The 18076-nt window shown below is 42.1% G+C and overlaps 1 protein-coding gene across 5 annotated transcripts in view; it reads left to right on the top strand.

Annotated features, from left to right (window-relative positions):
* The window catches only part of LOC139543659 (adenomatous polyposis coli protein-like), a 55898-nt gene that overhangs the window by 22152 nt on the left and 15670 nt on the right, over nucleotides 1–18076 (top strand). For 4 of the 5 annotated variants that reach the window (XM_071349957.1, XM_071349956.1, XM_071349958.1 and 1 more), the window contains exons 3-8: nucleotides 12595–12679; nucleotides 12819–13011; nucleotides 13483–13591; nucleotides 13787–13903; nucleotides 14210–14293; nucleotides 15950–16030. In XM_071349957.1, coding sequence (XP_071206058.1) covers nucleotides 12595–12679; nucleotides 12819–13011; nucleotides 13483–13591; nucleotides 13787–13903; nucleotides 14210–14293; nucleotides 15950–16030 — 669 coding nt within the window. Of the gene's footprint in view, nucleotides 1–12577; nucleotides 12680–12818; nucleotides 13012–13482; nucleotides 13592–13786; nucleotides 13904–14209; nucleotides 14294–15949; nucleotides 16031–18076 lie in introns of all 5 variants that reach the window. The other variant, XM_071349960.1, reaches the window with a different exon arrangement.

Raw genomic sequence — 18076 nt, 5'->3', positions numbered from 1 at the left:
TTCTCTTCTCACTGGAAGATTTTGGTTCTCAACAGTCTTTGCCAATGTCTTCTACCCCACAATGCACCCCTGGTAGTCAGTGGTGCCACCTCACATTAGGAAGCACTACTCTCTTACATGTAGCAGTGAATGTAGTCGGGAAACACACTCCAATATACTCATCTCCTGATAATGCATTTGTAAGAAAGAGGGACAGTCAAATTAAAACAAGAGAAGGAAAGTGGATGTATTATGGTTTAGTTGCCCAAATTGTACCAAGGCCATTTTTGTTTCTCAGGTAAAAACTCAAATCTTACTGACCCTGTTTCTCCACACAACAATATTGAGCATATTATAGGGCAGCTGCATGATAAGAATGGGGATATACTCCCCGTGGTCATGTGTGTGTGTGTGTGTGGCCTGAAACGCTTATCTTAATGTACTATATGAAGATACAATACTGTTCTGTGTATAGACCTACTAGTTTACACACATTGTCTGGGCGTTATGGAAATGTTGTCTAATGTAACAGTAACCCAATATGACCGCCCATTCACTACTGCCATATTTTCTTGGATGCAAACAGCCGACAGTAGAAGATTACTCCATGCATTATTCATCCTAGACAATTTACACGCTAGTAGCCTATATAATGAATCTAGCCACCCAGTCCCTTTAGCAGGGAGGAGAGGGAGCTTATCGGGACCTTTATCTTCCAACTTCCCCCACCCGTTTTCGTTTCTTAGAATGCGTCCCAAATGGCACCCTATATGGTGCACTACTATGTGCCCTGGTCAAATGTAGTGCCCTACAGTGCCTTCTGAGAAGTATTTTCTAATTTCCATTTTTTTTGTTACATCCTGAAATTTAAATTGATTAAATTTTTGGGGATTTTGTGTCACTGGCCTGCACACAATACCCTATAATGTCAAAGTGGAATGATCTATGTTTTTAGGCATTTCTACAATTAATAAAACATTTAAAGCTGAAATGTCTTGAGTCTAAGTATTCAACCCCTTTTGTTATGGCAAGACTAAATAAGTTCAGGAGTAAAAATTTGCTCAAGTCCCATAATAAGTTTCATGGACTTTGAATATCCCTTTGAGCATTCTGAAGTTATTGATCCACCATCCAAAGTGTAATTCATTTCACCCAGTCACTACAAAGATACAGCTATCCTTCCTAACTCAGTTACCAGAGAGGAAGGAAACTGCTCAAGGATTTCACCATGAGGCCAAAGGTGACTTTAAAACAGAGTTGAATGGCTGTGATAGGAGAAAATTGAAGATGGATCATCAACATTGTAGTTACTCCACAATACTAACCTAATTGACAGTGAAAAGGACGCCTGTACAGAATAAACATTTTCCAAAACACACATCACGTTTGCAATAAGGCACTAAAGTAATACTGCATATGATGTAAAGAAATGTCTGCATACAAAGTGTTATGTTTGGGGCTTCTCTAATGCATCACTGAGTGACGCTCATATTTTCAAGCATATTTTTGGCTGAATCATGTTATTTTGGTATTTTTTTAGGATCCCCTTTAGCTGTTGCAAAAGCAGCAGCTACTCTTCCTGGGATCCACATGAAACATGACATAATACAGAATATTTATAGACAACAGCTCAAGGACAGAACTACATAATAAAAAAGTAAAAAAGTAGGCTACATATTAATACATACACAAACTATATAGGTCAAATAGGGCAGAGGTGTTGTGAGGTTTTGCTTTATCTGTTTTTTGAAACCAGGTTTGCTGTTCACTTGAGCAATATGAGATGGAACGGCGTTCCATGCAATAATGTCTCTATAATACTGTACGCTTTCTTGAATTTGTTCTTGATTTGGGGACTGTGAAAAGACCCCTGGTGGCATGTTATGGGTATGCTTGTATTCAGCAAGGACTGGGGAGTTAAAAAACAACAACAAAAAAACGGAATAGAGCAAGGCACAGGAAAAATCCTAGAGGAAAACCTGGTTGTCTTCTTTCCAATAGACACTGGGATACTAATTCACCTTTCAGCAGGACAATACCCTAAAACACCAAAATGTATGGGAATACTTACATGGCTGTCTAGCAATGATCAACAACCAATTTGACAGTTTAAAGAATCTGTAAAAAAATATATATTTTACTAGCCAGGTGTGTAAAGCTCTTAGACTTGCTCAGAAAGACTCCCAGCTGTAATCTCTGCCAAAGGTGATTCTAACACTCCATGGATGGAAGGCCTATCAAGTTTGTATTCACGGCCAACATGTCCCTAGTGTCCTACGTGCCAAAGAAAGGGGTGTGAATACTTCTGTAAATTAGATTTCTGTATTTCTAAAAACATGCTTACACTTTGTCATTATGGGGCATTGTGTGTAAATCCATCCTTAAAGTATTAATTCATTTTTATTTCATGCTGTAATAAAATGTGGAAGTCAAGGGGTATGAATACTTTCTGAAGGCACTGTACATGGGCAATAAGGTGCCATTTGGCACGCAGCCTCAATGTGAATGAAAGAGAATTTGGCTGTGCAGCGATACCAACTAACCAGCCAGCCCCTCAATCTCTTTCTCACCCCAGAGGCAGGCAGCGCTCCCTGGGTTGGCTTCAGTATGCCAGTGCCTCCCTGGAGGACGGATGGTGCTATACCATGCATGCTAATGAGGAGATGACTGGCTATGGGGGCTCCCTACTCCCTTGCCCATGAAGTAGACTTTCTTAAAATAAGACATCTGTTTTATCCCCCCACCCCTTCCCCAACAAAATTTAAAAAATAAACCTTGCACTTGTCTTTTCCTGCTAGTACTGACTTTGCCGATTTTAAAGTCTTTATGGTACTTACTGTGATTGTCTCATTTAGCTATTAAGATGAATGAACTAACTGTAAGTCGCTCTGGATAAGAGCATCTGCTCAATGACTCAAATGTAAGTAAGGACAAGATTACGTATCCTTTCCTGAATCCCAAATGAACCCCTAGCCTCTATCCTTTTGTGTTGATCTGACAGGATGGGAGTAGGCTGGTAGTGCCTATCTTGCCCTCTGATAGACTGTGGAATTGTTGCCAAATTGCTTACACCAATCTAATCCTCTCTGATCTAATCAAATGCCTAGATCATGCGGGCTAAGGGTTGATTTGTTATTCAGTCTGAGAGCTTACTGCTTTAGTAGAGCGTTTTTGCGATGTTGCCTTTCCATTTCCTTGTAATAATAGCGTGTACGGACTCAGCATGTAGGGACTTGCTTTGGTATATTTTTGGTACAAGCTTAGTCAGTCATTAGCTATTAGTCATTGCTAGGGAGAGTCTTGCAGTATGTGTCATCAGTCTTACTCGCAGTATCTGAGACTGTCTACACATTTTCCAGTATCTTTGGATCTGGGTGGTGGTTTGCCTCTCTAATTTGAGCATTTGAGTGAGGGTCTCTGTGCTGCCCTTAGCTGGGGAGAGTCTTCCTCTGTTAGTTGTCCAACACGGATGAAACCTCCTTTTATCTCAGTAGGTTTTGAGCTGAGTTTGGGGTTTGCCTCGGTCTCACTGTTTGGTGTGTGTGAGTCAAGTTGTCTGCCGGCTCTACCCTTAGTGGCACATTCAGCACTTAGCTATCTGTTAACAATTCACTCGATCAGGTCCGCGTAGTCTGTCTGCTCTTGCGCAAATGGAAAATCCTGCTAACTCAGTGAATTTAGTAAGCCTAGGGCAATGCTACCTGCTACTCTGCAACCAGATATTTCACACTGAGGGGAAAGTGGCTGGCGCACCCTTTTGTGTAGCTGCAGATACAGTATCAGCCTGGGTTTGGCTTAAGGATTTTGAGGAGATATTAAATAAGAAAATGTGTTAAACAGAAATGGTAATGTTTAAGTAATTATCACGGTTGAGCTAGGCTCTCCGGTCCATGATCTAGCCAGACATTGATGCTGTAAACGGTTAATGAGTCACATTTATTCATTGTATAATGTGGATAGCAATGTCATCACCTGTAAAAGAGAAGACATTTTATTTTATGGTCGCACGCCGACGGTTGGTTTAAGTGCGCAAAACCTTTTATTTTGTTAGAGCTCTTGTGATTCAGTTCAGTTTGTTCCTGTTGCAACTTCCAGTGTTTATTGTCCCCCACGATGAAATCTGGGAGGGGGACTGTGCATCTGTCTCCATCCGCTAGTATGTTCGTTCGTTTGTCACATACAATATCTCAGACAACACTGGCCCGATTTTGACTCAACTTGGGTGAACGATGCTTCTTACCGTAGAGATCTGTCATTTACAAAATTAGGGGGGTAATCTGCATAATTCGTGGGAGATATGTTTACTGTTGCCTTGTTTCCTTTTGGAAATACGTGTACAGTTTTTGCTGGCTAATTCTTCACTTGATAATACAAATCCTCACTCTGGCAAGAAGAAAACACACCATCGTATGCGTCGTCACTGTAAAATTGAACCACTGGGCCAACTTCACACTAATCTTTGTACTTGGTGCCACAGCAGCATTCATTGTTGACCTGTATTGTTCTTATGTCCTTCCTGGACTATATAGCGCCGTAGTGTGTGCGCCTTGGAGAGAGCAGGCTATTGCATCCTCCTTACTAAATCGGGTTTAGCCTAATACTTGGCCTAGGTTGTAGTAAATTAAGTGTTTTGTTGGTTAACGGTAGCCTAAGTAGTAAAATCAAAATGACTGTAGTGCAAAGATTCTGCATATCCTAAATAGGGGGAAGGGATATAATTTGCAACCAAGTGAGAAGTATTAGGCCTATCTTGTAGTAATATCACCATAGTATTTCCTACCGGGGAGAACCCCTGTTGAGATCATAACTAATTAGGTAATTCAAGGGGTGGATAATGTTTATGACTAATGGATGAGATTACAAACAGTCTGCCTTTTCCCCTGTGGTAATCCAGTCTCATATTCATCAGAAACAGTATCTTCCCCCTTGGCATGTTTAGAGCACGCTTTTACACACACAGACACTGCTGCTTCTGAGGCGCTCCCTTCCCTCTGCACCTCAAAGAAGGCAGGATGTCTTTTTTTGTTTTTTGTCTCTCCCTTCCACACATTGTATCTAATGAATGTGCCTCTCATTTCCTGTCCTCCAGCCATTTCCTCTCTCCTCAGGGCCCAGGGGCTCCAAAATGCACCCTATCCCCTTTAGAGTGCACCACTTTTGACCAGGGCCAATAGGGTTCTGGTCAAAAGTAGTGCACTATGTAGGGAATAAGGTGCCATTTGAAAAGTAGTCCCTATACAGTGCACTAAGGTGCCATTTGGGATGCAACCAGGCTCTCACAGCTGCAGGGTGACGAGAGCACAAACACCACACTCTTCATCAATGAGCACAGAGCAGGCTTCCTCTCTTTCCTACCCACCAAGCCAATTACACACAGCACAACGAGCTCCATTTTAGTTAGATAACTATGGTTACAAACACTCACACAATTTGAACTTATAACTTATGCAGCCTACTTAACATAAACCCTAAAGCTTTAGTTAAGTACTACACCTAAAAACCTTCATTCATGTTATCCTGTATGTGGAAAGTAATTCTGTTGTGTGTGTGTGCTATATTTTAAGTTCCTGGCCGAAGGTTTCTGAAGAAGTTGGCTGACTTAAAAATCCTTGTGACAACTAGTGGATCATTCCCAGTGACAACTTTCAGGCCAGGGCTGCATCCCGAATAGCACCCTATTCCCTACGTAGTGTGCTACTTTTTTTTTTACCAGAACCATATGGACCCTGGTCAAAAGTAGTGCACTATATAGGGAATAGGGTGCTCTGTGGGACAAAACCCATGTTCAGGCAGCTGTGTCCAGATGGGGGAAGGAATAATTTCATTTAGTGACAGTGTCCTGTCATGGCGTATCAAAGAGTGTGGCTTTGATTCTCTTCATGTCATGTTCTATCAAAGGAACAGTCATAAGATGACTCAGCAATATGACATAATCAAAGGTGTGTGTGTCTTCTAGGGCTGACCCCAATTAGTCGACTTGTCGATTGTTTGTTCGTTAGGCTGTTGGTTCGACCGAGATTGTTTTAGTCGAGCAGTAACACACACACAGTGAACTAATCCATTGCGGAGGCCTAGACTAAAAGCCAATTTGTGCTTGATTCAAAAATATGGCCGGAGGCTCCATCTGGAGGGTGTCAAATCGAGCTCTGTACTGCATCGCCATGCTCCTCCCAAATCTTTTAACAATGCAGAGGGCTCTGTATAGCTCCACATTGAAATTATTTGTTGACGGTAGGTGGGGGCAGTACATCCTTTATAAACACAAACTCACTTCCTTGATAACACCTCTGCACTGCTCTGCGACGCACAAGAAGTATGAATGCCCTGACTTCTGCTGAGGCCGTATCACCGTTAATGCTGCATGGCCAAAGCAGACGTCGGATAGACCATGCACCCAGATGCTCAATGCGCTCTCTCCCACCAATTTGTGCACATTCATTGTTTCATAACTTTGTGTGAATTGTTTGCGTTTTGATTGTTGGTGTATATAAATTCCTCATATACATATCACCAGTTGTACATTTACCGTTAATTCCTATAATTTTGTGCAGGACCCAAGTTAATAGTTGATGGTCTGTCTGCTACGAACTTAAAACATTCTATGTGTAGCCAATGTGACTTATGGGATATTTATTATCAGGCAGCCATTGTGTCTTCACAACATAGTCTAATAGCGCCACTAGGTGGGTTGAAACCGTCTTACACACAGTTCCCAAAACAGACAGGTTTTTATGATTCAAGGCTTCTTAAACACATATCTTGGAACTTAACTTCTCTTGGGTTGGGGGCAGCATTCGGAATTTTGGATGAAAAGCATGCCCAAATTAAACTGCCAGCTACTCATCCCCAGAAGATAAGATATGCATATTATTAGTAGATTTGAATAGAAAACACTCTGAAGTTTCTAAAATTGTTTGAATCGTGTCTGTGAGTATAATATAACTTATTTAGCAGGGGAAACCCCGAGGACAAACCATTCAGATTTTCTTTTCAATGAGGTTTCATTGGGAAACCAGATTTCTAAGGGACCTTCTTGCAGTTCCTACCGCTTCCACCGGATGTCAACAGTCTTTAGAAATTGGTTGAGGTTATTCCTTTGTGTAATGAAGTACGGCCATCTTGAAGGAGGGTCACTCGAAGTGTCCTGTTTGTTAGAAGCGCGTGATCAGAAAGCTAGCTACACTTGGTTTTAATCCTGTATTGAACACATCATCCCGTCTTCAATTTGATCGATTATTTACGTAAAAAAATACCTAAAGTTGTATTACAAAAGTAGTTTGAAAGTTTTTGGCAAAGTTTACAGGTAACCTTTGAGATATTTTGTAGTCACATTTCACAATTTGGAACCGGTGTTTTTCTGGATCAAACGCGCCAATTAAATTGACATTTTGGATATATATCGACGGAATTAATCGAACAAAAGGACCATTTGTGATGTTTATGGGACATATTGGAGTGCCAACAACAGAAGCTCGTCAAAGGTAAGGCATGAATTATATTTTTATTTCTGCGTTTTGTGTCGCAGAAATGGTGCTAACTCAGATAATAGCGTCGTTTGCTTTCGCCGAAAAGCCTATTTGAATTCTGACATGTTGGCTGGATTCACAACCAGTGTAGCTTTAATTTGGTATCTTTCATGTGTGATTTAATGAAAGTTAGATTTTTATAGTAATTTTTATAGTAATTAATTTGAATTTGGCGCTCTACATTTTCTCTGGCTTTTTGCCAAGTGAGACAGTAGCGTCCCGCCTAAACTCAGATTTTTGGATATAAATATTAACTTTACCGAACAAAACATACATGCATTGTGTAACATGAAGTCCTATGAGTGTCATCTGATGAAGATCATCAAAGGTTAGTGATTAATTTTATCTCTTTCTGCTTTTTGTTACTCCTCTCTTTGGCTCGAAAAATGGCTGTCTTTTTCTGTGACTTGGCTCATACCTAACATAATCGTTTGGTGTGCTTTCGTAGTAAGACCTTTTTGAACTCGGACACTTTGGCTGGATTTACAACACGTGTATCTTTAAAATGGTGTAAAATACTTGTATGTTTGAGGAATGTAAATTATGGGATTTCTGTTGTTTTGAATTGGTCGCCCTGCAGTTTCACTGGCTGTTGACGAGGTGGGACGGTACCGTCCCACATACCCTAGTGAGGTTAAAATTGTTTTGAAATGTTCTGACTTGGCTAGTTACACAAGTGTAAAATCCTTGGGGCCCAGATTCCTTTGAGAGTTCTCTAGAATCCTGTGGAAATTCTGTGTTTTTAATCAAGATTCAGGTGGGAAAATTAAGCATTTCCAACCAACGAAAAGCTTTTTAACAAAACAGATCTCTCCATTTTTCTTTATTTATCCTAGCCATTTTGTCTAAGAAGTGATTTTTATTTGTATTTTTTAAAACTAATTTCTCAAGTCTTATTTCTGGTCTACCATAATCCAAAAATTACTCTAAACAAATCTATGGTGATGTGGGTCTCTTGTTAAGTATAGCAGTTAGGATGCATCACTCGTTAGTCTCGTAGTCTAAACCCACCATCCTCCACGTCCGCCTTCCCATGACAACATCAATGCTTGTTTTTTCCATATTGTGCATCACGTGTGTCGTGATATTTTTTTACATCTCATTCTCACAAGGACTTTTACAGTCAGTATAGTACAAAAGCAGGACATGGCCTAGCTGCTCTCTCCCACCAACACACATGCACTCTCCCTCCTCCACCTAGGCTCACATGCCAACCAACAACCAAACCCCAGGGCCTTGTGGGAGCCCAGCTCAGATGAAACGAGAGCCTGATGAGATTGAGACAACCCGGTGTGCTGTGCTCGGACTCTGCAGATGGGTACTTTTACAGCATCGATTTCCGTTACTTGGAGTCTATAGAATTACCTTTTTTAAAAGCCTGTGTGTGTTGTAGAGTGAATGCTGCAGCACTGATTACTCTGCAGGGATGCCCTCGTCATATTCTAGCCGGTCTATTTGTGTGCGAGAAGGGTTGGGCGGTATCCAGATTTTCATACCGTTCCTGTACCATACATTTGGTATACGGTATTACCGGTAGTGCACAGAAGTGGCACTATTTCATTCCAATCGTAAAGAAATAACATTGGCGTACAAAACAAATTTAGGCAGCAGGGATCTTGATCCAGGAGTGGATTGATGGTCTCTGCTGTAACCAAGAAGCTTAATCTTGCAAGCGGAGTACCTGGACAGAGCCCTTAGCCGTGCTATATTGGCCATATACCACAAACCCCAAAGTGCTTTATTGCTATCATAAACGGTTACCAACGTAATTGGAGCAGTAAAAATAAATGTTTTGTCGTGCCCGTGGTATACGGTCTGATATACCACAATTGTCAGCCAATCAGCACTCCAGGCTCGAACCACCCATTTTATAATTGTTTTTATAGATTGATCTGGATTCTCTTCTTGGCCTTTTCATGTACAGTCAGCTAGTAGTCAGCTGTATTCTGTTTACGTTAGCAACAAAATGTTTGTCACCCCCGATGATCTGGATAGCGTGGTTCTGCTAGGAACTGGTGTGACTCAGAATAGAATGAAGGGCTCTTTATCATATGATCCCAGCCTGATAATGCATTCGTTGTTTGATGCGTCTGGACATCTCACACTCTAGAGTGAGAGTGAATGCATCGCACAGCCTGGTGTGTTTTTCGTTTTCTGCAATCGTTGCGCTCCAAACAAGCCCAGCCCTCCTGTCAGACCCTCTTTCAGCCCGCTCCTCGACGCATGAGCTTGGGTCAGAGGTCAACGGGTAGAGGTCAGCGGACACTGACCCTCCGGATCATCTGTTGGGAGTAAACTCTTCAATGTAATGCAGCTGGATGGATGTGGCCTCTATCTGCTCTCTGGCTAGAGACAACCAGGGTGGACGGAAAGCCCTGTTTCCTGAGGGGGAGCCGCGTTGTCACCCGACATGTCTGACATCGCTCCTCTGCTCTGACACTTCGCTCTCCCCTCACTCACCGCAGGTCAGGAGACTACTCTTTCTCTTCCACTTAAAAAATGGCATATCCAAACTATAAAGAATCATTCTACCTGGAAAGAAATGTGTTGTAACTTTTGATGAATGGACCTGCAACACAAAATTGCTGTTAATACAAGGTCCAAACGGTAGTATGGGCATGCTCGTACCCAACCTCTCGTTTGTTATGCTGTATGATTATAGGCCTAATAGTTTTAATGCTGGATTATTATTCTCCTCTAGAAGTATGCCATTTCACCGCTTTTAGGTTCATTGTGGTAAGTCCTCCTGTAGCAAGGGAGTTTTCTACACTAATGCCAACTGATTATGGACAGGACAGGTACTCTAACAAACGCTGGCATAGAGCGTTTTAGATCTTTTATAATGAGGTGTAGGCTACATTAGGTTGTGGGTTCATAGTTCCATTTTAAAATTGGTCATTAACCTATACTGGATCGTTGTCCCTATACCGGGATGGTTGATGCCAACCTGCGCTAATGTGACTAGAATGATGTAACGGCAAACTTTCCAGGACGTAGACATGTCTTATATGGGCAGAAAGCTTAAATTCTTATCTAACTGCACTGTCCAATTTACAGTAGCTATTACAGTGAAAAAATACCATGCTATTGTTTGAGTGCACAACAACTTATCAAGACAACTGGTTTGATAGGTTCACCTCTGAAGGTAAATAATGTACTTGCATTCAGTAATCTCGCTTTGATTTGTCATCCTGAGTCTCCCGGAGATAAAATGTAGCATTGTTTTGTTTGATAAAATGAATGTTTATATTCAAATGTAGGAACTGGTTGAACCCCTGCTTTCTCTGGCTCCACACCCACCCCGCCCGGCCATCTAGATGTATGAAAGTTGGTGTATACGCTAATGATCCATCATGTATGACATTCCTGGGAGTATGTAAACTTTCATTTTGTATTACCATATCATTTTTGTATGTTCTCTGTAGTTATGTACTTGAAAGTGTATCAATTGACCTATTCGGCACATTTGAGCAGACTTCATAAAAAAATACTGTGCAGTATTGCAATGCTTCACTGCCTCAATCTGCAACTTTGCACACACACTGCTGCCATCTATTGGCCAAAATCTAAATTGCGCCTAAACTGCAATATTATTTCCTTTCTCTTGCATTTCAAAGATGATGGGGGGGGGGGTTTAAATATTATTATTTAAAAAAAAATATATATTTTACAGACCTAATGTGTTATATTTTCATACATTCATTTCACATTTCCATAAACTTCAGTGTTTCCTTTCAAATGGTATCAAGAATATGCATATACTTGCTTCAGGTCCTGAGCTACAGGCAGTAAGGCACAAATTGAAAAGGGTCCGATCCTTAAGAGGTTTAATGGTGCTTTAAGTATGCTGTTTTAGGCTAGGGTTTAGGCTACGTTCTTTAGAAAGAAAGCTTTTTATTTCTGGATATAGGCCTACAGCAAACAAGACATTTCTTGTCGGCTACTGTATGTTTGTTGGCCTGTAATGTAATAAGACTAGAGACTGAGATGCACAACCATGCAGGGACCGTATCTGAAATGAAGGGAGATGATATCCATAGGGGGGAAAAACAGTGCTCAACGTGACCTACACGATGGCAGAAAAAGTTGACTATAGAGTACACTGAGACCTATCAGTCGAAAGAGAAGCATCCTCCCTTCAGGTCAACGCCACTATGGCATCAACGGCTTATTTCTGAGAAATCCATTAGTGGCATGCTTTTTAGGAGTGGAGACGGAGTGTCCGATCTACAATGTGGTACTACTGTCTGTGATCCATTAAACATGCTATCTAAGAAATGCACCTGACCAATTCATTAGATCTTATCCAAGAAGAGTCCTTTTTGTTTCTGAATAGCGTCCACTTTGCTATGAAGTACCCCGCTCGTTGATGCTACTGTTGCACTTTTCTTCCTCCAAAGAGGGAAGCTCTCCCTCAAAGCCCTGACGTTATTAGATGCGTCCCTCTGTGAACCTGATCGTGATGTTGGCTACCAAAGGTCTATTCGTGTTCAGCTGGGCAACATCTAATTGACACACTGGCTGGAGAAGAGTGACTTCTAACAATGCGATCAATGGCTGTTCACCTCACTCCACAGCTTGGGTGAGATGAAAAAGGCTTAGATTAAAAATTTAACTGGAGCCAGTCTGCAGGACTTCAGGGCTGTTTTTAGAGGGGAAGAGGGGGGGAGCTATTTGATGGCACTTCAAATGGACGTTTTTCTCCTCTCTTCCACCCTGTCCTTCAGGCAGGATCACAAACCACCGGCTCCTTATCTCTGGAATGAGATGGTGGGGGGTTGAGCCAAAAATAATATTTTGCACTGCAGTGTGTCAGGTTGTGGTTTTGATTGATGTTTTTCAGGTGTGAGAACTTTTTTTTTGAGTCAGATGTTGACTCACCCCCCCCCCCCCCCCCCCCCCCCCACAAGCATATGTGTGTTCCTGAACTTAAAGAACATTGCTGTTCTTTCCTGCTTTGGAAAGATGTGTGTACATATCAACTAGATAGCGGTCATATAAGCCTACAAGATGTGGTTCAAGTGCTCTTTGTGATTGTGTGTTTACGAACAATACATTAAAACCCATTTTAGTTTTTTCTTTGTTTCAGGAGGTGCTGAAACACCTACAGGGAAGCGTTGAAGAAGAGACTACCGATTCATCCGAACAAATCAATCTCCTTGAAAGACTGAAGAGTAAGCTTCTCAGCCAGAGCCAGGCCAATTGTAGGCTTATGTAGGACTATTGTTGCACACACGAGGTGGCAGAATTAGCTCACTGAAACACAAAGCTTCCATTTAAATAACCTACATTTTATGTTCCTTCCTCCTGTAGAAATTAGCCTGGATCCTAACAGTTACCCAGGGGTGACGCTAAGACCTAAGCTGCCCTCCATGCAGGGTTCAGGCTCTGGGCGGTCAGGGGACAGCAGCCCCAGTCCTAACCATATGGGCTCCTTCCCCAGGAGAGGGGTGTCCAATGGGGGCCGAGACAGTGCTGGCTACCTGGAAGAGCTGGAGAAGGAGAGGTGAGCTTCTATGCTTGTATTATAATAAATTGCAATATTTTGTTTATATACTGATTTTACTGGAACAGTGATATATTCACAGAATGTCTCGATCAGGTTCTAACTGATACCTTCCACTTGCATATGATGTATTTTCACATTTGTTTAAACGTGTTAAGTAATGCATTCTTGGCTATACACTGTGATTTACTGCAACAATATTCATTGGTGAGTAGTTTGCCCCTCTCCCAGCCAAATCACATTACAATGGTGCAGCCTGAGGGCTGCACTAGGTTGCATAGTGTATTCACAGACAGGATGCATTTTTACTTTACTCTTATTCAGGACACCCTCCCTGTTTTATTCTAGTATTTCAATGCTGTATATGTATCTTTGAATTAGGTCTTTAATTTGGTGTATAAATTCGGTCTGATTTCTGTCAGTGTTTTGTATCTTGGATGTCAATAGGTGTGCTTGTCTCTGTCCTGTCAGGTCTTTACTGATGGCGGAGCTGGAGAAAGAGGAGAAGGAGAAAGACTGGTATTACGCACAGCTGCAGAACCTCACCAAGAGGATCGACAGCCTGCCACTGACTGAGAATGTAAGTGTTTATTTGTCATCCAGCATTATTAGTGTGTTGGGGTACTCTAGTCAAAAGCGATACAGAAATTGTATGTATAATCTGATGAAGATGAGGCGATGGTCAATTGGTCTCCTCTCTGCATTAGATATTAGAAATCACTCCATTTCATCACGTGACTGATGGTTGTTTTGTTGTTCCTGTTTGCTTTTGCAGCAATTCTCCCTGCAGACTGATATGACCCGTAGGCAACTGGAGTATGAGGCGAGGCAAATCAGAGCCGCCATGGAGGAACAGCTGGGAACCTGCCAGGATATGGAGAAGAGGGCACAGGTGAGGAGAGAGGGATGAGATGAATGGATGCAGGTACAGAAAGGGCAGAATATGGGTTGAGTCAGTGAGGATACACACACGCGTGAGCCGCACACAGGAAAAACAGAATGGTCAGACAGGATACTGACTACTGTAAGTGGGATAAGATTATGTAGATGGGTGGGGGCTGGACATTAGTAAATGGACTTAATGCAAGAACATTTGTCTCTGCCTCTACGTATGCTTTTATTCAGTCAGTGTTACATCATTGAAATATTTCATCCTCTCTGAGTGATCGCGTCCTGTAAATGTCGTGTTGTACTTCAGGTGAGGGTGGCTCGCATTCAGCAGATTGAGAAGGACATGCTGAAGCTCCGACAGCACTTACAGTCCCAGTCTGCAGAACCAGAGGTACGTCCTATACCAGCCTCAGACCCAATATACTAGAATGACAAGAACATGCGTGGAGGACATGTTCTACAACCAGAGCAGGTGTCGCCAGAAACGAGAGGGACATAATATCTCGGTAATTACATTTAGGGGCAGATTCTAGGACCCAGATTAGGTTTAGTCCTGGGGAAAAAATCATTGAAAGGATGTTTAAGTCATGCATAATCTGGGTTTGGAAAACCCAGCCCTAAATCTATTTACCATGAGATATTCTGTCCCCTGTTGTTTCTGGCAGCACTTTCTCTGTATTCTGGCTACTGCCTGGCCTGTGTGGACATCTCCATCTCTACATACATGCTGTGGTTACAGTTTGTTCGGCTTTTAGTCATGTAAAGAACCAAAAGCTGCTTACATCTGAGTGTCATACCATATCGGAGTCAGCCATCCCATTTGCTGATATCTATTTAATCCTCCATGTTGTACTGGTGATAGCGACCCGCTTCCCTATGCAATGAGATGTGTAGCGTTTAGCCTATGGCCTACATCCCTGCATTACAGAGAAACAACTCATGGACTAGTGTACAATAATGCTTCGTTACTGATCCGATGTGTCGGTTAATCTATATTGAACACACGGTCCTCTCATCCAATCATTTTGTAGTGTTCTGCTCATCTCCTAAACAAGAGCAGCATTTATTTACTGTGGCTCCTAAGAACACTACAATGCTGGAAGCTACTCTCGAATGTAGAGTTCCATCCTGTATTCCACTTTAGCTCACTTCTGACTCTGATTCTGGGGGGTGAAATCAACCATAGGCTTTCTCTTGTTCTCTCTCCCTGTGTTAAATATGAAAAAGAGCTATTTTCCATTCAATTTCATTTGAAGTCTGCAGCACTGGACACATTAGCTGACCTAGTGACTGAGCATATGTGCAGTCAGTCAGTCAACCAGTGACCTACCTTCTGCTCACGTTGGATGCACAGCCAAGGAGGCAAGCCATAAAGTCTTGGTGTGTGTCTATGTGCATGAATACCATATTCAAGCCGGTGCACTCATGCCTGCATGCGTTTATTTGGGGGCCCATACAGTGTGTGCATTTATATGTCTGTTGGTACTTGTTTGTGTAGTTGGTGTGTGTATACTAGTCCCTCAGCCTGCATGTGTGCTGGCTCTCATGTGTTCCCTCTCTTCATGAGTGGATTAATCTCATTGGACACATTTAATTTCACTCCCCCTCTGACTGTAATCCTGCAGACAGAGCGACAGTTTGTAGGTCAGGGATGAGGAATCCTGATGCTCCTGCAGCTGCTCTAGCTAGCTTAGTGACTGAACGCTCTCTCCATCGCTCTCGCCCTCCCTTTCTCGCACTCTCCCCCACTCAATTTTTCTTGCTCTCTGTCTTGCTCTCTCAATCTCCTTCTCTCACTCCCTCTCCTACAGTCTTGCACACTCTCACTCCCGTTCCTTCCTTTCCCTCTCCGCCTGCCCTACGGTGACTGATTTCTATTTCCTCTTTGTGAACTGATTCTGCCTCTTCTGTCCTTCCAGGTGACGGATTCTCTATCCTCTCTGTTGACTAGTTCCTCTCATCCCTCATTTTAGCCTGCTACATTAATGGTTTGCTCCTCTCCTCTGTTGGTCTGACCCTTCTATCTGTCTTTCTTTCCCACCCACAGAGCAAGCACGACCAGGCTGGCCAGAGTGAAGGACCCCAGGCTTCAGGGGACAGTGGTGGGCCAAGTGCTGGGTGTTCTCAGGTAAGACAGTCTTACCTTCCATTCATACCTGATCGAAAATAATCAGCATTGTTTTATGGGATACAAGGAGATTTATAGACTGACAACATTGCAGTCGGACTGTACAGGATCAATCTCAAACACAGATTTCTTGCAGTATTTGTGGTTAACGTTTGATGCATTCATTTGATTATTTTACTCCTATTATGCTCCTGAAAATCTCTTCCGCCATTGGCCAGACTGGCAATGTTGGTTAGGGGAGTTCAGCTGAGCAATCGTGAGCTGCCTTTTTGGCTGTGCTTAGAGCCTCGACTTTCCTGTTATTTCTAATGATTTGTGTCTTACTTCAGAGTAGGTTTAATCGCTGAGGTTAAAGCGTTAATGCAGGGGTTCCCAAACCTTTTTGGCCCACGACCTCATTTTGATATATGAAAATTATTGTGACTCCCAAGCATTTTTTAGATGTAATTAACAGCCAATGTTTACGTTTTTCTTTGGGGCAATGGCAGTCAATTGCAAAACATTCTAACACTATTTCTGATTGTATTCTCAGCTAACTAGGGCTGACCCCAATTAGTCAACTGGTCAATTGTTTGGTCTAGAGGCTGTTGGTCGACCAATATTTTTTTTTTGTTGCGCAATAGCAAAAAATGCCCATCTCAGTGAACTAATCCATTGCGGAGGCCTAGACTAAAAGGCAATTTATGCTTGATCCGATTATGTGGTGGGGATCCATATTTTAAAAATGTATTTAACCTTTATTTAACTAGGCATGTCAGTTAAGAACACATTCTTATTTACAATGATGGCCTACCAAAAGGCAAAAGGCCTCCTGCAGGAATGGGGGCTGGGATTAAAAATACAAATAAATAAAAATATAGGACAAAACACACATCACGACGAGAGAGAACGAACACAACACTACATAGAGACCTAAGACGACAGCATAGCATGGCAGCAACACAACATGGCAGCAGCACAACATGGTAGCAGCACAAAACAGGGTACTAACATTGTTGGGGACAGACAACAGCACAAAGGGGAAGAGCAAAGCAGCCACAACTGTCAATAAGTGTCCATGATTGAGGGGGTGACACAATTGCAGAGCCTCAGGAGGCAAGCAGAGGCAAATTCGAGCTCCAAATGTTGTAACAATGCGTAGCACTCTGTATAGCTCCGCATTGACATTATTGGTTGACGGTAGATGGGGGCGGTACATCCTGTATAAACACAAACTGACTTCCTTGACCACTTCCTTCACAACAGCACTGCTCTGCAAAGTGCAAGAAGTATGTATGCCCTGACTTCTGCAGAGGCCGTATCACCGTTAATGCTGCATGGCAAATGCAGACGTCAGATTGACCATGCAGTGCCCAGATGCACAATGCACTTCTCTCTCCAGGAATGTGCTCTCCCCGCCAATGTGTGCATTGTTTCATAACGTCATTGTGTGAATTGTTTGATTTGGATTGTTAGTGTAGGCTATATCACTTCCACATATACTGTATCACCAGTCGTACATTAACCGTTAATTTGTCATCTACAATGTCTGTTTGGTTATGCAAATTTCTGTTGCATTCAATCTACTATAATTCCAGTCTTACCGTTCTTGTCTGATAATTTTGATTAACCACATGACAATGATTTTGCGATATGAAGACGTTATTATAAATGAAATGAAACTATTCCACCAAAATGTGCATATGAAAACCATAACTGGCACACAGATTGGTATAATTGGTGAGATAAATTGGCATTCCACAAGGTTGCCGACTCCTTGTGCAACCTATTACTGGCAACTTCTGGAGAGTAACGGCAGAATCTGCGAAAGCCAGCGGGAGGAGAATGGTTAGGTCAAGTTTTTTTCCCTTTTTTTTTCTCTAGATCTCTGGCTCACTCTTGAGTCATTTGTTTTATTTCATCAAACAGTAAGCTGAAAGCATCAGACAAGCTCAATGCATATAGTTGATTTTTATTTAAACACATAGGGTGTGTCTATATATGGAAAAATACTTGTTTAAAAATCTTGACCAATCGATTAGTCGACATAAGATCAGTCAACCAAGA

This window comes from Salvelinus alpinus, chromosome 18, assembly GCF_045679555.1.
Source record: "Salvelinus alpinus chromosome 18, SLU_Salpinus.1, whole genome shotgun sequence".
Classification (NCBI taxonomy): domain Eukaryota; kingdom Metazoa; phylum Chordata; class Actinopteri; order Salmoniformes; family Salmonidae; genus Salvelinus; species Salvelinus alpinus.
Note: the sequence above shows the minus strand (reverse complement) of the source record. Positions and strands in the feature narration are given on the sequence as shown.